Source organism: Ixodes scapularis, unplaced genomic scaffold (assembly GCF_016920785.2).
Source record: "Ixodes scapularis isolate PalLabHiFi unplaced genomic scaffold, ASM1692078v2 PGA_scaffold9__187_contigs__length_104089568, whole genome shotgun sequence".
Taxonomy (NCBI): Eukaryota; Metazoa; Arthropoda; class Arachnida; order Ixodida; family Ixodidae; genus Ixodes; species Ixodes scapularis.
This window is the reverse complement of record NW_024609884.1, coordinates 75,033,260-75,058,240: the sequence shown is the minus strand read 5'-3', so window position 1 is coordinate 75,058,240 and position 24,981 is coordinate 75,033,260. Positions and strand designations below refer to the sequence as shown.

General features: G+C 46.2%; 1 protein-coding gene and 1 long non-coding RNA gene across 3 annotated transcripts in view; both read right to left on the bottom strand.

Moving 5' to 3' along the window:
- Positions 1-391: 391 nt before the first annotated feature.
- Positions 392-7,772, bottom strand: LOC121833831. The gene is made up of 3 exons (XR_006076874.1): positions 7,273-7,772; positions 5,100-5,224; positions 392-3,687 (listed from the first exon to the last, which is right to left on the bottom strand). It is a non-coding gene; the product is annotated as an uncharacterized LOC121833831 (long non-coding RNA).
- Positions 7,773-19,903: 12,131 nt separating this feature from the next.
- The window catches only part of LOC8042989 (ubiquitin thioesterase trabid), a 39,357-nt gene continuing 34,279 nt past the window's right edge, over positions 19,904-24,981 (bottom strand). For both annotated transcript variants that reach the window (XM_029994354.4, XM_029994355.4), the window contains exon 11: positions 19,904-21,262. In XM_029994354.4, the coding sequence (XP_029850214.1) occupies positions 21,047-21,262 (216 nt within the window). In that variant the 3' untranslated portion in view covers positions 19,904-21,046. The remainder of the gene's footprint in view (positions 21,263-24,981) is intronic.

Sequence of the window (24,981 nt, the reverse complement as noted above, 5' to 3'; positions counted from 1 at the left end):
GGCCGTGCTGTAGCGGCGACCGCGAGTCTTTTGTTTATTGTAGCCCGGTTAAAATTTGCCGAGTCCACAAGATCGAGCAGCTTTGTGCCCCTTACGATTCCTCCGTCGTCTGCTAGAAGCATTTCGAAGATTCCAAGATGAAGACGACGAAGAGCATCAAAAGAAGGCGCTTGCCTAGCCTCGCGATTGAAACGCCGGTTGCGCCGGTCACTGCGAGACCGCCGCCCGATTGTACCGATAAGTTGCCTTTTATCTTGTTCTTCCTTTACGAACACAACAGATTTTGCCTTCTAGCAGGTCTTTAGAAATCTTGTGTGGCGGAGTCGATAGGCGCTATTAATCGAAAAACAGCCGAGAATGTGGTGTTTTCGCGATCCTCCGAAGCCCATTTTCGCAGGTGATATTTAGGAATTTCGACTCGAAACTGCACGGAGGCCGTATAAACTATGTTCCGTTTCATTTTAAATGCAATCGAAGTTAAATCTACATGGGCGAGTCCCGAGCTTTGATCATAGCTGCCATGTGCGATCTTGCAGTGCGTTCTCGCGTTTGTAATTTTCTCTTCGTTCGCACTTAGATGAGACGCAGTATAGTCATACATCGTATTTGGTATAGTAGTTTCAGTCTACGGTTGTAATCATGGCACTGTAGAAAAGCACAGAGCTCAAAACTTACCACAAAAACGCGATCGTTTTTTTTTTTAACGGGATCGTTTTTTGTTTTTTTTTTTCTTTCAGGAATGAAGTTGGAATGGCTGTTACGTGTAATACAGTGAACCAACTCGGACAGTACAAATTTGCCGTTTCACATTACCCACTATGAGTGAATTGCCAACGAAGTACCGATGCCGCCTTTCTGCAAAATGTGTTGCGCAGTGTATCTTCAAACCACATCGACGCTGTCAGTGTCTGACGTGTTTTTGTGTGTCGCTTGTCTCCTTTATCGTTCCCTTACCAAGATGAAAATTCGGATATCGTGCACTATCCAAGCCTAGCTAATGAGCGCCCCATGGAATTGACACGGGAGTAAACAATGGCTAACATGTACATATTTTTGTTTTGTTCGCTCAGCAGACTGGGACTGAGTGTGTAAGTGATAAACTTTCTAATATCATTTGTCATTTCTAGGTCCCAGATGGGCTGTTGACATCCAGAAACACTCCAACAGATGGTGGTCATACAGCGATTGTGAAGAATGTGAAGACAGTCCCATTTGGATCCAAATTCCTAGTCCACTCATTGATAATCTTTCCTTGTTGCATCAATGCCCAAGTATGCCAGGCACTGAGTGACTACTCGCATGTGTTAGTGATGGTGGCTTGCGAGGCTTCAGTATTGTCGCTGCAGATAGGGCTCACCCCCACACCAAAGCTGTTGGAGGTGTACCTTTCCATGGAATTGTTTGGTTGATCCCAATTTCCTAGAAACGCCAATATTCAGTTTGGTGTGCCTTGCGGCTGAAGTAGATTCATCAAGGAGGTCTCGTCTCTTTCCTGGGGGTAATACCATGTCAGCTGCTTTGCATGAGCCACTTGGAAACTGTTTGGACCGCTCTAAAGCACTTGTAATTGACCTTACCTGTTGTGTCCATGCTAATGCTGAAATGTAAAGTTCACTGAAGCAAGTTTTACTAATGAACCAAAACAATCAGTGGAAAGGATGAATGGCTTTATTTGTTTTCTCGAAGTAAACACTGTTTCATACATAATACATGATGCTGGCAATGCTACTTTCATTAGCAGACAACTTAGTCTACACTCTGTTTCACGATAGCTTGGTGAACTGTGGAGGCTACGGCTCCTGCGACCCAGTAAGAATGTCGGAGCGAGGCACATGGCAGCATGTCACAGGAGCGTCCGTGTCACCGCGCCAAATGCAAGGACCACCCACCAGAACCGGCTGTCAAATGCTCAGAAACCAAACGAATTCGGATGGACGTCCACTGCAGCAACATTAAGGCCTGTTCACACATGCAGCGGAGCGCTACAAGCATAGCGCTGACCTCGCGCTAAGCGCGTGATGACGGGAGCGTTCACCAGCTTTGTATCGCACCGTCGAAACTGTTGCTCATGGCAGACAATAAGTAGCTGACGGCACGTGAGGAGCGCTTCGCTGCATGTGAGAACCGGCCTTTACCGTCCGCTAGAGTAGCGAGGTCTTCAGTAACACTTTTATGAGGCAACCACATGCTCAATTTGCCCATGAATCTGTGGCGGGTGCTAATGCTAGGGCGATGTTTTGAGCGGAAGTGGTCGATTCACGGCTACAATTGTTTGAACGTCGATCACAAGCCATATTTTTCTCAAAAGTGTTGATCTATATTAAGTGTCGTTAATAAGTAACATATGTCTTAGTCTTTCTTCAGTGTCATGTAGTGTTGCGGTTCGAAGAATCTGACGGCAACACTACTAAAAGAAGAAGAGAAAAAAAAAAAAAGCCTAGAACTATGTTTTGTCGCAGATGGCGCTCTTGCTGTGGCGATAACGAGGACTCGACCGTGGAGTGTTGTCATGTGCCTGGCTCCGATGCTCTTATTGGGTCACAATGTTTGCCAAGTGACTGTGAAACGGAGTATAGTGTCTCACCTGTACACGCTATAAAACAAATGAGATGCCAGGTGTAGCCACTTTTGCAGCTGTAGCCCTTATATTATTGCTTGCTATGCTGTTTGGAAGAATACATAAAAAGATCAGCTTACAAAGCCAAGTCTAATTTTTTGCACTCTTGCATGTTACGAAAATAAAAGCATCACGCCTGAACACCAACATCTGTCTCTAAATTATTCCTTGCTGAAATTAAAAATAAATATACTGTGAATATGAACCAATACAATCTCAAACAGGTTTAAGAATGGATTCAATAAACAATTACTTCAATCTGCAAGCCTGAAATCAAGTATGCGTGTGCAATAAATACCCTGGTCTTTCGACTATCCCCGTTGACACTTGTTCTCGAAGGATAGGGACTTCGTCGATTTCACGGCACTTCAAGCATTGGTCAGGCAACATGCTCGTGTTTATAGTTTCGGCTGTGCTATAGGAATAACAAAGGAGAGTCGTGTATTGCCGAGTCAAAGCAGAACTCTCAGGTCTAAAAGGCTTCTTAAAAATGCACTAAAGCTGGTTTTGACTTTATAATTACATGACTCGAACATAAACTACTCACTTCACCAAGTCTAAGGATTCACAAATAATCTGTGAACATGTATTCTGCTTTTATCTTCATTCACTTATGAAACTGGTTGCGTATATAAAATATCCAATCAATCTTCCACACCTCCCCATTGCGAAAAGGAAGATTGAGATTCGTTGGCTTTTTTTTCTTGCCAAAAAACAGAAAAAGAAAAGGAATAGGTTTCAATGTGCACATTACGTTGAAGTGGGACAGTTACGGAAACAAATTTTGCATCTTCAAAGTTCATGAAGTAGGCAGATTACTTTCAAGTCATAAGAGAATAAAGTCAGAAACAACTTCAGCTCGCCTTCAATCAGATTTTCCCTTTAATCCAGGGACGTTTCACCTTCATAAGGTCATCAGTAGCAATTGGCATCCATTTAGGACTCTGTAATGGTAGATGTACAAGCTTGACCTCAAAGTCGCAGTGCCCTTCTTTCATGTGCTTGCAGTGCGACCCCCTCGTGCACTTGGTCCCAGACGGTGAAGCTGGTGCTGGACAGGATATCGTCCCCTGTAAAAGAGTCGTCCCAGTAGTCAAACGATCCGGCTACACCCTGAGCAGCGTATTTGTCCTCCCATGCCATTACCAACTTAAAATCAGTGAAAGCCTATTTTGAAGCAACAGAATGCATAAATGAACATGTCTATTCCATTCCCTTCGTACCGAACACCTGCCAGAATCCAAGGGATGCAAATCAAAATAAATAACATTGCATTATTTGCTCTTTTGAGACTCGAACTTAAACCAACTCAAACACTACCACAATTTTAAAGCTGGGAACTTCGAGGACACCTCTCCATATACTGAGATTACATGCTTGTCCCACTCCTGGCTAGTCCTCATCCTGGCTTGTCCTCAGCAGGGTTGGCCAGCGTGTTCTCATACTCCTGGGTTTTTAGTCTTGGAAGTTAAAGCTTTGGTTTTTGTCATTACTTGGTTGCTAGTAGATGCTGGAGGAAGCTCGTACTGTTACTTTGAAACATCAAGTTTACAAATTGAGCACTAACCCATATTGATGGCCAGATACAGAAGCTAGATTTGTCATGTCAAGGAGGTTGTCATAAAACAGTGGGCACGGGACTGAAATTAGCGGCGGAGCAGGCAACCGAGGCGCATTCGGGAGTATCGAAGAAGACAAGGTGTGTGAGTTTTGCGCGAAAGCAGGATGATCGGCCAGAGATGTGAGAATGTGGCGTCGAGAGAACTTCAACCGGGCTGACTTCATGACTGTTATCTGAGCCACATTAACCAGAAGAGAAGAGAGCTTAACAAGTGAACGACGCACTACGGCCGAGGAGGTAATTGACCAGGTTATTTCACCCAAGCACCACAGTAGTCATTTCAACGACAAAAAAAAAACGTCCAAACATCAGCACAGCAATACCAGAAGCGTGCCGAGGAATCGGGTTGTGTGTATATTTATACAGTCTCAAACTCGATCTGCCTCGATGGGCGGTGACTCTCCCAGCTGTAGATGACCGCTAGCCTGGGGCCCTTAACGTGCATCACGTAGTAGTGATACACGACCGCACGCCGGTACAATGCTCATCCAGATCGAAACGGGCAAATGTGGGGCTTGAACACACAATCCTGGGTTCTGCAGCGCGAGCTTTCACTCCACATTCTCCGAGCTGGTGCGTGGAAGCCCTCTCGGCCACCAATCCCCCGGTGCCAAGGAATAACATATAATAAATGACAACGGTACAGTCGTCTGCAACAGGTAGCTTTTCAGTGCCTTGAGCAACCAGGTTGAGATAATGTGACACTTTCCTGCCATATGTGGCTTGCAAAATAGAGATGTATAAGTCATAAAGCGAGTAATATGAATTTTTTTTTACTAAAGATATCAGCATTTGTATTTGGCTTCCACAACTTCTGAAAGCTACCTCTGAGTGCATAGATTGGTTTCTTCATAATCTTACCTATATGGAGAACTTCCCAGCTGGTAACGGGGCCGTGAAACGCAGACCCCCTGGAAGTCGCACAGGCGCCGAGGGCATTACACGGGGCCTGCAACATGTCCTCCGAGCCCGGCAGCCGGTGGATTCTGTTGGAATGATGGGGTAGGGGGAACACAAGCACTTGCAGATTAACGGACCTAAGAAAACCAGTAGGCAGGTACGAAAACATGCTACTCGCCCCCGCAGCGTTTGCCTCACTGGCGCTTTATGGTGAAACAAATCAGCGGCGAGCGACTGATGGAACACGCATCAGAAGAACAATGCGTCTTGAGTGGAACACCTTAGGACGGCGCTTTATAGCGCGCGTGAAGCGTTGGCTTAGCCAGGTTTTTTTGGAGTCCATGTCACATGAGCGAATGACATTTTAGTGAACAGCGACATTTGAGCGAATGGACGTTTTAGCGAATAACGGGGGCGCGCGTTAACCCATCCGCAGCGCTGCGCTTTCGCCGCTTCGCGGCGACAGTCTGCGGCGGATCATAACAAAAATGTGAACTCATTTGGCCCACCCGAAAACGCCGCTTTGCGGCGTCCGACTATTCGCTAAAGTGTCATTCGATGAAACGTGGGCGTTCGCTAAAACGTCATTCGATCAAGAGAGTGCCTCCCATCTGTCGCTGGGGGGAAAGACTAAAAACAGACGACTGCGCACTCGGCTCGGTCGTACCACACCGATCGCCTAATCCGCTGCTTTTCCGTAACATTCCGTTTTACTTTGCTATACTGGATGGATGGATGAATACGGCTGAGCCCTTTGGATCGGGCGGTAGCTTACGCCACCTAGCCATTTTGTTTTACCATTTAAGCTTAGAATATTTAAATGTGAAATCTATATTCACTCCGCAGTGCAAAGAAAGTGAGGCTATGAAACCCCCTTGCCATCAGTGGATAAGAAAATACCTAGTTTTCTCTCGATTTCTGCCACCATTCACTTAATCTTTGCTTGGTAATCTCTACAGTCTTGAAATCCACTCTCCCTTCGCTGTCTCTAAAACCCAATGACTTTATTAAATCTATGTTGTCTTCGGTAGGCATAGGGTGAAGCCCTTTACAGTAGAGTATCAAGTGCTCAGCCGTCTCGTCCTCCTCTCCACAAGCAGTGCACACTGTATCAATTTCCTGGTACTTCACTCTGTATGTTCTGGTTCGCAGAACACCCGTTCTTGCCTCAAACAGCAATGAGCTTCCCCTAGAATTGTCATAAATGCTTTCTTTGGCAATAACTCTTTTGTTTAATCTATAGCTTTCCAGAGCCGTCTTTGTCTGCATTCCCTCTAGCCACCAATCTCTTTCTGTGGCCTTAACTTTCTTCTTAACTGAGACTTGCTCTTCCGTATCTTCGCTATAGCCCAAAAACTTTCCTCTTAATTTCCTAGTGCGCTGTCTCCACTTTGTGTCTACACTCCTCATGTATAAATAGCTGAAAACCTTTCGTGCCCATTGCTCCCCGTCCATTTGCCTCAACCTATCCTCAAATTCTACCTTGCTCACCGCTTCCCTGCTCTCAAATGATGCCCATCCCATGTCTCCTTGTACTCCCTGGTTTGGCGTTTTGCAATGTGCCCCCAAAGCCAGTCTACCTACTCCGCGCTGTTTTATTTCTAGTCTCGCATGCACTTCGGATTTCATGCATAGCACTGCGTTTCCAAAAGTCAAGCCAGGCACCATGACCCCTTTCCAAATCTCTCTCACCACCTCATACCTGTTGTAATTCCAAAGTGCTCTATTTTTCATTACAGCTGCATTTCTGTTGCCCTTACCTATTATATACTTTTCATGGTCTCTGAGATATTCTGCACCATCACATATCCATACTCCTAGATACTTGTATTTACTAGCTCTCTCAACTGTAATATTCTGTATCTTCAGCCTCTCAACTTCATCCTCGTTAAAAATCATGACTGCCGATTTTTCGCTACTGAATTCTAAACCTAATTCCTCTCCTTCCCTACCACAGATGCTCATTAATTCCTGCAACTCTGTCCTGTTGTTAGCCATTAGTACAATATCATCCGCATACATCAATCCCGGTAAGGATTGCTGAATTTTTTGGCCTAGCTTACTGTATACTCCTTTCACGTGCAACTGAACTGTTTGTGAATGATGCGAAGTGTACAGAGACGACGTAACTCACCTTAGCGAGCGCCATGGGGCGGTTCTCCGGGTGCCAGCGCTGCGGGAGATCGGCCTTCGAAAGCTCGGCAGCCCGTTCAGCTCGCCGAAGAGGGCTGTAGCTACACTTCGATGCTTCACGGAGACACCGAGTCACTTGCTGGCGAAAAAGGGTCTCCGCCAAAAAGTAGAAAGGCTCACTCGCGTCGCACATCACCGTGCTGACGTTGGGGGGACTCACATCAACATCCGACCGCCGGAGACCGGGACGCATATTGGTGCTTCGTATGCTCCCAGGGTAAATTCTTTCGCGTCAAACGAAGTAACGTACATTTCGAGGTATTTCCGGTCTCTTTTTTCCGTATGCCGCGTCCTCGTTCAAGCAGTAGCAGTGGATTTCTAAGAGCCACAGAAAAGGCCTTCCGCAATGGCTGCGGAGAAGAGACGACACCGCTTTGTTTACCCCCGAGCTCCCGCCCGGAGCCATCCTCCAATCAGAGCGCGGCGAGGTGACGTCACGCCACCGGCCTGCGCGAAAGAGCAGACGGCTTTCCCTCCGTATATTCACTCCGCAGTGCAAAGAAAGTGAGGCTATGAAATCCCCTTGCCATCAGTGAATAAAAAAATACCTAGTTTTCTCTCGATTTCTGCCACCATTCACTTAATCTTTGCTTGGTAATCTCTACAGTCTTGAAATTCACCCTCCCTTCGCTGTCTCTAAAACCCAATGACTTTATTAAATCTATGTTGTCTTCGGTAGGCATAGGGTGAAGCCCTTTACAGTAGAGTATCAAGTGCTCAGCCGCCTCGTCCTCCTCTCCACAAGCAGTGCACACTGTATCAATTTCCTGGTACTTCACTCTGTATGTTCTGGTTCGCAGAACACCCGTTCTTGCCTCAAACAGCAATGAGCTTCCCCTAGAATTGTCATAAATGCTTTCTTTGGCAATAACTCTTTTGTTTAATCTATACCGGGTGAAACAAGGAGACGGTAGGCTCTTTAAATCGACCGGAAAATTCGGTTTCTTAACCTATCACGCTATATCTTTGTGCAGCGTTGCCCACAGATGGTGCATTTTTTTCGTAAAATTTGCAAAGAGCGAACTTACCTGAGGAAAAAGTAAAGAAAGAAAAAGGCTTAGCTCCTATGGAAACGCAGCGACGCCACCGGTCTGCAATCAACACGGCGCCGTTTCGCACGGTGGACAAGAGATGGCGCAAGCGGTCGCGACGCCAACTGCCGCCAACGAACGAGCAGACGACGCCGAGAACCGGCGTTTTTAGCAGACAAGGAACTGCAGTTGCTTGTTGTTACCGCGCCTGTTTTTGTTTCTGCAACTGTCGCCGTTTGCGGAACGCGCGCCGCTTTTGATTCGAAAAGATTGTCTGCTAAAAACGCTGGCTCTCGGCGCCGTGTGCTCATTCGTTGGCGGCGTTCGTTGCGCCATCTCTTGTCTACCGTGCAAAACGGCGCCGTGTTGATTGCAGACCGGTGGCGTCGCTGAGTTTCCATAGGAGCTAAGCCTTTTTCTTTCTTTACTTTTTCCTCAGGTAAGTTCGCTCTTTGCAAATTTTACGAAAAAAATGCACCATCTGTGGGCGACGCTGCACAAAGTCGTAGCGCGATAGGTTAGGAAACCGAATTTTCCGGTCGATTTAAAGAGCCTACCGTCTCCTTGTTTCACCCGGTAGCTTTCCAGAGCCGTCTTTGTCTGCATTCCCTCTAGCAGCCGATCTCTTGCTGTGGCCTTAACTTTCTTCTTAACTGAGACTTGCTCTTCCGTATCTTCGCTATAGCCCAAAATCTTTCCTCTTAATTTCCTAGTGCGCTGTCTCCACTTTGTGTCTACACTCCTCATGTATAAATATCTGAAAACCTTTCGTGCCCATTTCTCCCCGTCCATTTGCCTCAACCTATCCTCAAATTCTAACTTGCTCACCGCTTCCCTGCTCTCAAATGATGCCCATCCCATGTCTCCTTGTACTCCCTGGTTTGGCGTTTTGCAATGTGTCCCCAAAGCCAGTCTACCTACTCCGCGCTGTTTTATTTCTAGTCTCGCATGCACTTCGGATTTCATGCATAAGCACTGCGTTTCCAAAAGTCAAGCCAGGCACCATGGCGGCATGGCGCCCTCAAGCGGTCGCCACGGTCGCCACGACAGTGGTCGCCACGAGTGGCGCGCCGACGGCCCGATGGCCCGATCCGGACCGTGATCCGGACAGCTTCTCGAGGGCGTTTGATTTGAAAGTCAACAGGCAACCAACGCAACCGCCAACCGCCGCCCCGCCCTGCCCGCGCCCCCGCGCCGCGCGCACTGCCAGTCAACGTTGTACGAAGTTCTGTTTACGGCAACTCTTCTAGGGCTGTACGGTACGCAGGGTATGAAGTACTACTGGTACTACCAGTACTATTTTGAAATTTCAACGCTCCAACCAAGCGATCATGGAAGCACTACGCGCAGAGCTACGTTCACTAACATTCAGCTGCCTAAAGCCGGAAATGGGAAATTGGACGTGGTCCGACGCAGACGTTCTAACCAAGTATCTGCAGCCTTGGGTCACCTACAAGCCCCCAGATGATACCACCAAGGCATTCGTATACAAGGAATATCTGTGTGCGGTCCTCGGACAGTATTCACCTAGCTCAAATTTACGTGAGCTGTTGGTCAAGACCATCCTTTTAATGCCCGATCCTGACTCTAGCACAGGATACCTTTTCCCAACAGTCTTCTCGGATACTGCTACCACCCCTTTCTACACCATCCCAGCTGGAGGGGAAAAGGCAACCGACGCCCTTTTGAAACGAGCAGTTGACACGTACATGGAGGTCTGGACGCCTCCTCCCTCTGCGCCCAAAGATCTCCACAAGCGAAAAGACAAGCGGGCAGTGAAGTGCATTGTGACAGGTGGACCCCCGGGACAGCAGGCAGGTGCACCTGAACTCGATCCAGCAGAGTGTGCCACGGTGGACGATCAGGCAACAGTCTCCACCTCGACCCAGCAAGTTACGGCACAAGCCCGTGCCGCAGCTAAGGCAAAAAAGGAAATCCAAACCCTCGTTGATAAAATCAGTAAGAATAACCCTCCCACGACAGCTACACGGTCAGCACAAAAGATGCTGTCCTTTATGGCTCTAGTGTGCTCCAGACTTTGTGTGAAAACCGTTGACCAGGTAACTCTCTATTTTCAAATGAAAGCCTCCAGCGCCTTCAGAGGCACCTGCAAACCCTCTGCACTGGCCATCAAGGTCCCAGTCCCCGAGAGAAATTTCCTAAAGAAGCTGGAAACATTCTTTGTAAAAGGCTGCCCCGAGCAAAGAAGAATCCACGAGTACCTCGTTGGAGCCCTCATGTTTTACACCGATGTTGGCCTTCAAGAAGGGGAGGCGTCACGTCGAACAAAGCATAAAGTGGGCATTCTCAGTGCAGGATGCCTGACTCAATTGTCTGGAAATGGGCTTGGGTTTGTGACACTTTTGCTTGCTGCCTCCAAGGCCACAGGAGCAGACCCGAAGTGCCTGCTAGAATCTGCCACTTTTACGGCTGTGGCTGGCAGTGGACAACTCCTCATGGACTTTCTTCTAAGATATCATGCGGAGAAGCCAGAGTACTCCTGGCAATGGTCTCGACTCGTCAATGACAACAACTTCAGGAGCCTCTCACTTAGAGATAATCGTTGGCTCGGTTCGCGGTTTGCCGCACTCTTGGAAGTTACGCAAGGTGATGAACGGATTTGGAAGAAACATGCCCTATGTTGTGGCCCTTATATGAGAGAACAAGCCATGGAGTGGGTTCGAAAATTCCTTCAGCACTGCGAGTCAGTGAGGGGGCAACAGAAGAACCCTTCCAGAAGGTTGTGAACACTCGACCCAGATGGTGTCCAACTATTGCGCTCCAGGGAGCTTCACGACCAGATCCCATCCCCTGTTGCACCTCTAAAACTCCAGATTGGATCAGCCCCTTTCTTGAGGGCCTTGACGACTAGTGCTGACCAAAAGCGACGGAGACACTGCAACCCAATCATCGTCATGAAAATGCCCAGCCCAGAACAAACTCGCCAATGCTGATGATATTCTTTTCCTTTTATTAAAAATGATCTCTCCATTGTCTCTGTGCTTTTTTAGGGGGCTTTGTTAAAGTCCTTTCATGGCTGTGAACAAGACAGTTCTGCCTTATTGCAGCCAAAAGTGGATTGATCGTTAAACCTCTCTTGCAGTTTCTGTCCCAAGGTCCATGGGCGTACCAACTGGGGGGGGGGGGAAGCAAAGGGGGTGCTTTCTTCCCCAGTTCTCAAAGTGGGGGGGCAAGGCATGTGTTTTGTCCCCCCCTGAAAAAGCCGCCACTGGGCAGGGAAAACACTGGCCGGCGGTGCCCAAAGGATGCCAAGGGCCCTGCCCCCCGGCCCTGGAAGGGGGGGGGGGGGGGGGGGGGGGGGGGGGGGGCCTAGTTTGACCTCCTACTCAACAAGTTGGTATGCCACTGCCAAGGTTCTCCCTCCCCGCTCGAGCAGGCAGTATCCCAAAATTTGCTCATGCAGACGACCTCGTGATGATGTTGAAGGACAAGGCACCTTTTGGCTGAGATCCTTGCCTCCACCGACAGGTGTGCTGTGCAGCAAGTGGGGCAGCTGGGACCTGCGCCTAAACCGTGTCGGAACTTATTTTTTTTTTTTTTTATATGAAAGGTTCCCTCCACAGTGGCCATTCCGCAGATTTGTTGAAAAAAATTACATAGCAAATTGCTGTAAAATTGTGTTGCAAGTGAAACATGCGATGTCTACGCTCTAGGCGCTCTTTATCTGTTAGTTTAACAGCTGGCTTAATCCTTGGCATGTACTCTATAGCCATTTCTAGAATGGAGTTTTAGAAATGTGTGACAGGGTGTCCAGTTGCTATCTGCCGGACGCAGAACAGACGCCCCGCAGGGCTTTCCCGTCAAATGGCACCTCGAAGCAATGTGCTGGAAAGACAATCGCTTAATATAAATGGTCTGGGTTCGATTGCTGCCTGGCTAAAACACTTTTTTTACTGCAATGGCCTCTCCCCCTCCCCACTCAAAACCAATCGGTGTACAGCAGGGCCGTACCCAGAAAAAAATTTCGGGGGGGGGGGGGGGGGGGTTTTCGGGGACAACGGCGGCCATTTTGAAAGTGTCTATTGTCTTATTTTCGCCTATGAATCATGTGCATCGGTGGCATATAATGGAGAGTTACAACAAACCGGAGAAACGGTCCCGGTTTGGTACCCGGTAGCCGACCGGCGCCACTGCACGTGCGCAGAGGTGGAGATTAAAATCGACTGGCCGCCAGTGCACCGACCAGGGCCGTACCCAGAAAAAAATTTTGGGGGGGGGTCAGAACCCCCTAACCCCCCCCCCCCCCCCCCCCCCCCCCTGGTTACGGCCCTGGTGTACAGCCTCGCGCCATGCTTTTATTCGCGCTTCAGTTTTAGGCTTCACAAAATGGCGAACACCTTGCCAAAGAATGTTTCACATTAATAATGGAAGCTTTTCGGCTATTATTTCAATAGGGGTGGGCTGCCTTGTGAGAATTGGGAAAGGGCTAGAAAGGGTCCGTGAGGATAAAGCAGTGTTTGCTTCCTCACTCCTGGTAGCCTACACTGCCAGCCTACTTCCTCATCCGACCTAAAGCAAAACTTTGGAAGAATTAGTTTCCAAACAATGCACCAGAGTTAAACTTCCAAGGAACAAAGGCAAAGGGGAGATTCCAATATAGGCATTGTGTGCAGAGTTCACCATCTGCAGTGGATATCTGCTGACTTGGAGACGGACGTCTTGTTAACCCGACTTCCTTTCCCGCGTCGACTCTTCTTAGAATCTCTGAAGTCATATTCAATCTCTCCTTACTGCGGATTTTCTTCATTAGTGCCGCAGTACCTTTATGTATGTGGAACTCTGCTGAAGGTCATCTACTTTAATTGAACGCCTAAGTAATAATTTCAATGGCAACATCATTTTAACGCCTTGCCTACTAATAACGAATGTCGCTCGTGCCACTCCTTAAAGACCATAAAGCCCATGAGCGTGACTCGCGTTTCGGTTTCAGCGGCATTTAGCGAGCTCTCTGGCAGATGGAAAAACCATCCCTGTTGCTCTAGAGAGGGACTTTAGGTTGCTCCATTTACCTTGGGTAGTTTACTCGTTTGTATTGCTGTTTGACAGAGAGAACGCTCCATTTAGAAGAAAAATCAGTCACTTTTGTGAGCGTTCACGCTAAAACATGACTTTGGCACGGAGGGAGGTCCACTTTAGCTGACCAAGAGATACAAAACCTTCTTTTCGAAAGGGATTAATGCTCAGCCATATGTGACGACGAATCCTTCAGCCTTTCTGATTTTTAGGAATCGGGCAACAGTTTAATAGGCAGTGACAGGAGTGATGAAAAAGATGCGAATCCTGAAAGCATTCCATCAACTTCGGCGTCTGCACGTTAGTGGGACTCGGACCAGAAGTCCTGCTTCAGAGCAAGATATGACACCTGGAAGTCGAGGGAATGTTTTTGCTTTATTTTAATGCAAATCGTCTCTTTGAATAAAGTTTTGCTGTACATTCCTTGAAGAAAAAAATTAAAGACCGTATCATGCGCGCTACGACATCGGCGAATTGTAACATTTTTATGCATGAACAAATATTGTTCACGAATATGTTGAAAAGCAGAGGTGATAGGTTAGAACCCTGTGGGACACCCGATCTGGAGAGGTACCGTATTTACTCGAGTAATAGCCACACTATTTATGAACAATGCCTTTGCGTCTACTTTTCCACAGAACATATGTATACAGCCAATCATTGCGTTGCGCATAAACAACATAGCGAATAACCAGATCGAGAACATGATCTCCATACATATTGAGGTATTTAGAGCACAAGGTAGAGAGAAGAAGGAGAGGACAGAAAAGAGCGCTACTCACAACTACTTTTACTGATAAGAAGGAAAGAGAAAGAAAACACACAAATAATCCGCCGCGGACTCGTGCATCTGCCACAGCCCCGTGAATGATAGCGGCTAGTTCATCCAGGCTCGTGCGGGCCCTTCATGGTTTGTTCAAGGAATTCCCTTTCCTTGTTTGTTAGCGTTACGGATTCAACGCTAATACAGTTCCTGTCCTCACGAAGGATGTAGAAGGCCTCCAATACCTCGCGGGTCAATTTGTCTTTGTTCTTCCCCAAGATGTTGGCCTCACGGAATAACGGTCTGCACGTGCATTCCCTGCAATGGGGAGGAAGATTTCTGCCCACTGTAGCCTTCAAGGAGTAATCATGGTCCCGGAGTCGGTCATTGAGGCATCTGCCCGTTTGGCCTATGTAGCTCTTGCCACACGAAAGAGGCATCTTATATACGACGCCCGAAGCGCATGGTAGGAATTTGTTTGCATGCTTCTTGGTGCACGTGGGTTTTATGGTACCCTCAGCATGCGCATTCACTCTATTGCAAATTTGGCTCATTTTTTGTGGTGCTGAAAAAACTACTCTGACCCCATAGCGGCTTGCGACGTTTTTTAAATTATGGGACATCTTGTGCATACAAATGCAATCTTCACAGATGGTATCTTCACAGGAAGACGTTATGTCTGTCCTGTAAACAGCTGGAATCATGCAGTCAATCATGGTGAGTGGCAATCTGCATGCTTCGCGGAAAAGCGAACCTTCAGGTTTTCTTCATAAACAGTGCAGCTATTACTCGAGTAAATATGGTATGCGGTGGACTGTACACCACTGTATGAAACAATTTCACCGGTCATGCAGATAGCTCGAATGCATTCGCAAAGTGGTAAGGAGAGACCATAGGAGGCAAGTTTTTTTAACTAGCTACGAATGGCTTACCAGGTCAAATGCTTTTTTGAAATCAAAGTAAATTGCGTCGACCTGCTGCTTCCAACCCTAGTTTGGTACCCACAAATTTCGTAAACAAAAATTTGTTTCCACAGAACAATTTGGCATAAAACCTTGTTGTTGCACGCTTATACGTCTCGAAAAGAAGCGTATAATATGACAATGCATGGCCTTTTCGAACACTTTGGCAAACAAACAAATCGGTGAAATTGGACGATAATTACGAACAGATAGTGCTGATCCCATCTTTGTGTATTGGCCAACTAGTGAAAACGTCCATGCAGTTGGAAAAAGCCTCTTTCAGTGACCGATTAAAAATAAAAGTTAAAATCTGAGCTAACACGTCGTCGCACCCTTTAAAGGAATGCTAAACCGAAATCTGGTTTCCACAAAGCATGGCGGCAAAAGCGTGCAACGGGATGCTACAAACATCAAAACAACACTCATACAACGATATATCAAACGTATGACCGTATTTTTCAAAAAAAGGGGGCACATTTGCAGATATGTTCACGTCTTGTTTCTCCGAGAAGGAGAGAGAACGACCTCGCGTTTTCTCCACTTCGCCGCCTTGAGGGGGCGAAACGAAGAGAGGATGAAACGAGATATCTTGACATCACGTGCCTCGGCGGCCTCGTTTAATCTCGACCTCTTTTTTTCCAAAAATATGGCCGTTGATTCGAGATGCCGCCTTACGAGTAGTGTTGTAGGGATTGTAGCATCCCCCCTACAGCTCCTGCATCGTTTTCTGAAATCCAAATTTCGTCCGCTCCAGCTGATTTCTTAGGTGGCAACGCCCGAATCGCCACAAAAACGTCGTCAGCTGTACTGTTCGTGGGGAACCCACCCCTGGACTGGACACAGTCCTGGGACAGTGCTCTGGCAAATCTGGTTCCACCTCCAGAGAGAGCAACAAAAGTTATACGGCCAACAGAGTTTCCAGACAGTAGTGTTTATGACATGTCATCATTCCTAAAATAGGTATCAAAATTTCGTTTCGAAACCATATGAATTTGGCTCTACCCAGTGGGAATGCAACTCACTGTGAGGCTGACCTTAGGGAAGTATAGAGTCCCATAAGAGCGTTCTCTGCCACGGGAGTGTGCGAGGACGTCCCTTCAATTGGTGCGTGAATACAGAGCCCTAGACATACCCATGCCCCGAGAACCTGTTTAAGGTGAGAGTCAAAACCCTTTCAAATGTTGGGATCCTAATTGCATCTCAGGATCACTGTCTGCATTTTGGGATGGCACGGAAGTCGGGCTCAGACGACATGTTTTCCCGACGGATTCCCACATGAAAAGAACCAACATGCTCACAAAGCTCTGGATGATTTTGATTAGTCTAGCATCAATTGCTCTGCCCTATTTGTCTGCAGACAATACCTGGAAACTGTCGCGAGTGCACGGTCCCAGCAGTCTCCGATGGGTGGAGGCCATGACAGCCTCCTGCCATCGTCAACCCACGTGTGCTCAGGCCTTGCTGGTGTTTCGGCTGCACAAAGTCTGGCCGGTCACATGCTATACAAGTAACATTTAACTGGCGAAATATGCTATAATTTAGTCCTCGAGTGCAAGTAGGCCGCACTAGAAAGCACAGACTCATGACTGTTGTCCATATGTTTCAACAGACTTTCGCGTTCGCGTAGCGTGTAAAAGGTGAGTGACGAGGCCGTGTAGAAACAATACTTTTCTAAATTGGAGAGCATCTTGGTTTTTTGCACCAAGGGCTGGGCAGTGCATTGGTACAAATGTATTGCGATAGTATCTTGGAGATACTTCCGAGTATCTTCAGCAGCGAACTACATTTGCGATGTATCGCATGCAATTGCGTTACCGTCGGTTTTCTATGATAAACTAAGACCACCTTTTTGGTGCAAGGGGCCCCAGAATTTGTAATATGCACCCTGCGAAAGACTCTCGGGCATATCCTGTTACATAAGAGGCAAATGTATCTCGGTATCTGTACCTTGGCCCTAAAATAGTTGTATCTCGGTACCATATTTTCCGAATTATAGTCTGCAGGCTATACAAGGATTTGTTTTTCTAGATTGTTCAGTGACAAGACGTGAAGGATTTTATTAATAACAGAGTATAATAATGTTGATTAATGTATGATACAAGCTTCTTTGTGAAGATGTGCTGTGCATGATAATTTTTGCGTTCAGACTAGGCACTAAGTGCAGACTACCGTAAAATTCCGAGATGCCCCACCCCCGAAAGATAGCCCACCCCTATTTTTAGCTTGATTTGCTTCTTTTTTTTTTTTTTTTTAAACACCGAAAGATACTTTTGGACTCCCAGTAATAGTAGTATTGGGGTCAATGACGACCTCGGCGTAAAAGCGGCTAGTTCGCTATGGCGAAATATAAGCGAACGTTGCTATCTGCGAAGTACAGTTATCTTTGCTTCGTTGTCCTTCGCCGTCATAACAAGCTTGAAAGGAACATGACCTAAAAATAGTATTGTTTTAAAATTTTCTTCATTGTACACCGAAAGTTAGGCCAATCCATATTTTTACCTGATTTGCTCTTGATGTTAGGTGGGTTATCTCTCAGGATTTTATGGTAGGTAAGCATGACGGGCACGAATTATCTAAGCAAAAACTTTTACTTTTGACCACAAAGTTGTTCCTGCAGACTATGCGCCTGGTGCAGACTTTAGACCGGAACATATAGTATTTGAATTCCGGAATACTTTTAATGCAATAGGGTTAAGGAGCTCATGTCGTGAAACGCCGGCATCGGCATTCGCGGGGTCATGATGAGAAAATCCTGATTGGTCGATATGTCATGATGTCACAGCCACATGACCAAGCGTGGGAATTTCAAACAATCCACAACGCTCAAGTAAAACGTGACGTCACGTGGAACTCACGTGTGAATTAAATGTCGCTACACGCCTCAAATGATTTCACTTTATAAGGTAACTCATTCACCTTAAAAAGAAAATTTGAAGAATTTTAGGCAGAATTTGAATCCACGACCCTTCGGTTGCGAGCCAGACCAGCCAGACACGCTATTAACTAGGGCATGTCCGCCGCACTTCCTGCTCACTGGCAGGAAGAGCAGAAGCGAATGAGAAAACAATGCTAATGGGGACCGGTAATGCTGTCGTGTTCCACTTTTTTTTGGGTATCTCTGCCCAGCCCTGCCTTGTGCATTGCCGGGAGTACTTAGGAACGTTGGAGAGGAGAGGAGGTTCCTCTCCTCCTCCCCTGCCTTCTTGGTGCTCACCCTTTCTCCCCTCGCCTGGTGTTGCCTTCACCTGTACTGCACTCAACTAGTGACACGGAGTACAAAGTGCAGATTTGTTAACTTTCAAACACATTTATCTGTTTTACTTTTTGGCCTCGAACCTCATTCAGGAAAAATAATGAATCGATGAGTGGACCCAGTTTTTGAAGTTTCTTCACTAATATTTTGTAAGGAATGCAGCTGTGAGCTTATAATCTGCATTTTTATGGTCTTTTGTTATACAAAGCTGCAGTATCTTCAACCCAATGCACAAGACTTTTTCACATTTTTCTTTATTAGACACAATACGATTTCTGCCGTTTCTTTTCATAGTCACGTGACACGGGTATTATACTGTACGTTTCATCAAAAGAACTGGTCACTATACTGTGACATTTTTTAAACAATAGTTTGCTCAGAGGATGCAGTGTTTATTTTATGTACTTTTACATAAGGACTATAAACTTCTAAACTTTGCATGTTTTCTTTCCCAGCTATGAATATGCGCTGCATATTTCATACAAATAAGACTAATGGGTAAAAAGTTTGCCTCCCTGAGTAGTGTTCTTTCTTAACGAATGAGCTCAAATTCAAACTCCTAAATGTTAAATCTCAGATGTGTAAGGAAAGGCTGTGCCTTGACAACTTTTATTTCATACTTTGTCCAGTGAAACTATTTGAAATGAAATAAAAAATGGGCAAAAAGTTTATTATGTCCATGAAGACGTGGGCAAGCTTGAGAGCACACTACACTTACCACAGCCTTGACTGCAGGCTATCTAAATATCAGTGTCCAAAGTGTCATAAAAATGAATGACATTTCTAGGATCAATAGGGAAGTTGAGTAACTTTAAACTTTTTGCCTAAACAGACACCACAACATTAGCAGGTAATTTGCTTTAGTGTTTCAACTGTTTCCTATCTATGCTATAAGTGCTGTTCTTTCTTTTTGTGTTCCTTGGACATATAGCTTCTAAGTAGGTTTCAGTCAAGGGAGGTTTTCTAAACACTCCTCACATCCGTCGTATTGTACCAATTAACGCCTTTAAGATATTTAGTCCAGATTAAAAATGAGTCTCATTTTAAACAAGCTCACTAAACTTGATATGTCTGGCGATATTCAGACGTAAAAGGAATAAAACAAAACACTAAAGAATGCCTCTGCACTCAAGTCTGAAGCATGACTGACTGCAACCTATGGCGACATGACATTTATAGTTCTGAGCAGCACATCACCATGGCATTCAGCAAATCCTGGTTCAGAGTGTTTGCTTTGTGGTGCCATGCCATTCAGCATTGAGGTCATGAGTGCATTCTTCTCAAGCTACCCTGAGCAGAAAATGTCTGGCAGATATTAAATTGTTGTGGTCAGCACAGATATATTCAGACTAAATAAAGGAACCTCGAAACCACCTGCTTTTTGCAAACAACCACTTTGTAGGACTACCAAAGAAAAGATAAGGTTGCACCAAAGTTGATCTTGAAGGAAACCCCTCAGCAAATGAACTGATATCGAAAAAAAAAAAAAAAAGTCCTAAATTTTTATTGAGAAGACAGAACACGAGCACTTCTCAAAAACAGTTTATTAAATTGATATGCAAAAAAACTTGCACTAGGCAATATTCAATGCATGTCAGCATATCTTAAATAATAAAAATCTAGCTGCATGTGGACTAACCTGGGACAGGTACCAAAACGAGTCCCGCTAAGTCGAGATGCTTTCTAGGGCTTGTGGTGAAAACTGGAAGGCCAAACAAAACTGAACACCGCGCAAAGTGTGAAGGAGTTTATTTGGCTCGTGAAAATCTGACCTTCTGCACAACTGCAACACACAACTGCACCTACTTCGTTCAAGCTCTCGGATGCGTGTGCATCAACCTGCTAGTATCTAAGAATGGGGAGGAGGCTTGTACTTACTGTGCTGAGCTGACAGTTTGCATACTCGTAAAACAATAATTATAATTAAAAAGGAAAACAACAAGGTGTCGCTTCCTAGCTTTGCAACTACTGTTCTGAATTTTAACAGACCACGCAAAACTCAAACAAGCCACGCTGGACCCATACTGCCTTCAACCTCGATTCGAAATTTGGACTGCAGCATTTGTCCCAGTGACTAAAAAATCGCACACGAGGGAAGCACAGGCATCATGGGGAAGGGGGGGGGGGGGGCCTATATCTACTACATATTTTTTTTTCTTTTTAAATATATATATATATGTATATATATATATATTACAACTATGATATAAATCTAGACTGCCTCCATTTCATATAGTACACACAACAGTTCGTCACCCTCCAAAAAGACCCTCAATTTTTTTCCTTTATCACACCAAACATAAAACAAGGAACACACGGGGTAGCCACTATACCTCTCGTAAATAAACAATGGGTGGATTTCCTTTCAAAATAAATAGACCTACTACTTTAAAGCGGCCAAAATAAATAGCACTAGGTGCAGCGCTCGGGGTCCATCCGCCTGTGCGGTGGTCCGGGGGCAGCTATCACTGGGAATGGAGGATCATCTTCTGCTTCCGAAGCAGGCGGAGACACGGGGGTGGAGAAATGCGCACGACCAGACACACAGGATGGGGGCAGGCCAGGGACGGCTAAGATCTTTCCGAGTGGGAACCAGTGTCCAGCTGTTCAAAGGCACACAGCGGGCCTACACACACAAAAAAAGGCCCATAGGGAGCAATGTCCGTGGGGGCTCACTCCTGGTCCGAGTCGCCATCGCTCGAGTAGCCTCCCTGGGCGTCTGTGAGCCGATGATGTGGCGACAGCTTGCGATAGGCGTCCAGCCACTGGTCCACCATCTGCAGCACCAAGTGAGGCCGGCGGGGAACCTTCTGCTGAGCCACCAGCAGCCCCCCCTTTGTGACGCAGCAGTCCAGCCACTGACGGATTATCTCTTCTTCACGCCCCACCTGCAACATTTTGCTTTGTGTTACGTTCCTTCGCCTGGAGTGCTCACGCTCATAACTGCAGCTCGTGTGTTGTCCCTAGTCCACAACTGGAAACGCTGTCCGAGACAACTCCATTCGTTAAATTTATTGTCAGGATGGAACGGTCTGTTGTGTGCAGACTCCGCACGTTTCTTGGTCCAACCTTGTTAAAAATCAAAGATTAAGTCGTCGACAGAATAGGCTACAAGTGTACCATGCATCCTGATGTTTTAATAAGGCAGGACGACTATTACTTAAGTATTTAATAACAGAAAATTTGTTCTACAGTTGCCAACCATTTTTTTAGACTCCAATAATTCTGACTTGTTCGATATTTCGGACGTAAAGGAGGAACTGTGACTTACTCCATAGAAATAGTGCATATTCACGACCAGTATTTCGGACAGCTTGAAGTTTGAAAGTTTGATTATTTGGACAAAATCGTTGCGAGCGATCAGCGGGAAACACTACCGAGAAGTGGCCATTTTGAATTCCATGTTGGCTGCAAATGGACTGGCTTGGTTTGGCAGCGCTATTTGAGTACTCTCGAGTCCTACCGCTAGGTGACGCTATGCTAGCCCTTTTTTTCCATTTAGTTGCACGTCATCATTATCATTTTGCTTTGTTTCATTCCCATCCCTTCGCACCTCCGCCCCACTTCCGCGTCGCCAGTCGTCATTTTGCGCTCCTGGATTTGCGCCTCTCATCTCGTTCAGACAACGCTGGCTTGGACGTCGTGGCCCCATCTGTTCCTTTGCCGCCGCGTTGTGTCGTTAAGAAGCACAGAAAGTACTCGACCATAACGCTAGAAAAGAAGGCAGCGATTCTCAAGCCAACAGAAAGTTGCCGAACGCAAACGGAGGCGTAACCTCAAACAAGGCACGCAGGCGTAACCTGAAGCAAGCCACTATTTACGGCTTTTTTAAGCCCACTTTGAAGTAATAAAGGCTGCTGATTTTTCGGACTGCTCTCTTATTCGGCCTTCTTTCGGTCCCTGCAAAGTTAGAATAATCGGTCGGCAACTGTACATGAAAACCAAACTACATAGTAATAATAATATTATTATAATATTGTATATCCTTATGTGCCCAAAAACAACCACGCGGGTCTTCACATTGGTGCACACAAAAAGATAAAAAGAAACACAACACATGCACAGCATCAAATATACAAATTAACATGGTTACAAATAGAGGGCACACTTCATAAAAAATGTACTAGAGTTTCAACTTTTAACTAGACTCTCCAAGTCCAGGCGAAAAACTAAGGTATCCGTGAAAATGTCCAAGCTAGAGGATGCGATTTTATTAAATGAAGTTTGCATATGGGACAGTGGTGAGAGTTTAGACATGGACAGTGATGTGATTGGCCTAAGCTATTTCGGAGCAGCCAAAACAGTTTTGCATAAGTAAAAGTGGCTTTTTTTAGCAACCAAGAGAGTGTTTCGGAGCAGCAAAAGTGGCTTTTGGCGCAGATATATTCATTTTAAGTGCTCTACAAACGAAGGACACTTGGTGTTGTGTTGTATTATGTTCTTATGTGACGTGTTGTGACGGAACTCGCTGCTTTTGTTTTTACTGCTGAGACATCCCACAAGTGTACAGTGCAGTAGGCATTGCCGAGCAATTCCGAAAAACCACTTGCCACCGTTTTACTGGTTCCAGACGTGCTAGATTTCGTCAAAAGTAAGGAAATGTAAAACAATAGATTGCAAGCATCCCGGTTGGTGTCTCTGTCATGCAATCATGTTCACATGCATGCGAGGGCAACTTCAACAGGCTTGCAGTTGCGCGTGCTTCGTCGCACGGGAGGAGACAACTTTGCAGGGACCGAACAGTTCGCAACGGACACACTTTGCTCCGTTGCGAACTGATTCCCAAAATTTTAAGCAAAATATAACTGTCGAGCATACGACAAGTCAGTCCAGTGGTGCGTGGTTGCCAGGCCAGCAAACAAAATACAAGCTAAACACACAAAAAAAATAAATAAAGAGCCGGAGCGCATCGATGCAAGACATTGCGAGCCAGGGTCAAAAAAGTTCTTGGAGCGCTTTGTGCAACGACTGAACTCGAGACAAACAAGCATGCTGTGTGGGTTCAGCGTGCAGACATTGCCTTCTTTCCTTTAGCTCACTTCTCTTCACCAACTTTCTTTCGCGGCAGATTTTTCATTTACCGGGGTCTCTCTCGAAAATAAGCTCACCGAGAAAAACCTGGGTAATCAATACTTCGACACAGCAGTCTGAGTTAAAGATGGATTTTTGTAGTAACATACAATTTAAACAAGACCAGGATTGATGAACATGCAGCGGTACTTGGTTTCACTTTAAGCGCCATATCTGCAGCGGCGTGGGGACGGCAACACCCAACGTTGCGCGACCACGGTGACTGGAAGGCAGGGACCAAATGTAGTTCTCCCACGGCCGTTGCTTTCAGGAGCGAGTGCTTCAGCTTGCAAAGTAGCTGCCGCCGCGCAAAATTGTGGTTTCATCTCTTGGCATGACGGCATGGCTGGTACCCAGCACACTAGCCGAGCGTCCACACACACCCGCATCTATCGGGCCACTTGAGCCACGAACACACGTTTGCTCAATTACGGTACTCAATTTATTTTTGGTTTTGAAAGGCGTCCAAAATTGGTTTTTTGGCACAGATTACATATATTTTGGCAAAATGTAGCAGGGTGTAGCAGGGTTAGCCCCTTGGCGCAATTGGCGCAGCAATCACATCACTGTACAATGTGCGATTAACGAGTTGAGGAGGAAAGCTAAAAAGCAAAAAGTTGGAAAATCGTTTCATGACACCTTTAAAGGGACACTGACAGGGTATTTATGCTCGCCGAGGTTTTTAGTTGTACGTGACATATGAGAGCTCAACTACCCAGAACAGAATTTGCGGCTCGAAATTCGGTTTCTTTCCGCCCGAAAACCGCCAATCAAGAACTGGCCGGTTCGAGTCTCGCTCACCCTCTTTTTCGAGGTCACGGGCCGTTTTCTAAGGTATCGATGCGACCACCAAATTTAATCAAAGTCGTGGCTCACTGAAGGCACACACTCAATATTAAAAATAGAAAAAAATATGAAACCCATTTTTTGTGGCTTCTAAAAAGCTGTAAATACGTTGATTGAAAAAAAAAAGTTCCACAGACAACCGGAAGCATTCTGTGTGTTCGTCGTTTCGCGTATCGTGGGACTTGCGGGGACGGCGATGGCAGCGGGCGACGGGCGTGGGACCTCTATTTCAGAACTGTCGTTCGTGGTACCGGCGAATTCTGTCTACCTTTAAAAGAGAAGTTTGGGACTGATCAAAAGAATTGGTATTTATCCCGTACGACACGCCCGGCCACCAAGCCGATTTGCACGAAGACGTCGCCGAGCCGTCGCTCCCTTCTCGTGGCTGAAGACATCGCTCGCGCAAACGTCAAGCACGTGTCTACTTCGAGTTGAATATGCACGCGTACGATTTCTTTACTAGGTGCGAATGTCCCCAAAGCGTGGTGATTCCCGACTTCTACCCGGGAGTGCTTTTGCTAGAGAAAAATCGACAGCAAACTTTCCAACTTACAGTTTACCGACTGAATTATTACAAAGGAAAGAGATCCACCAAAAAAACATCCCCCAGTAGCGCAGTGGGAAAGACGTTCGGTTCACACGCGGTAGGACCGGGTTCGATCCCCCGTGAAACTTTTTTTTTTCAAACATT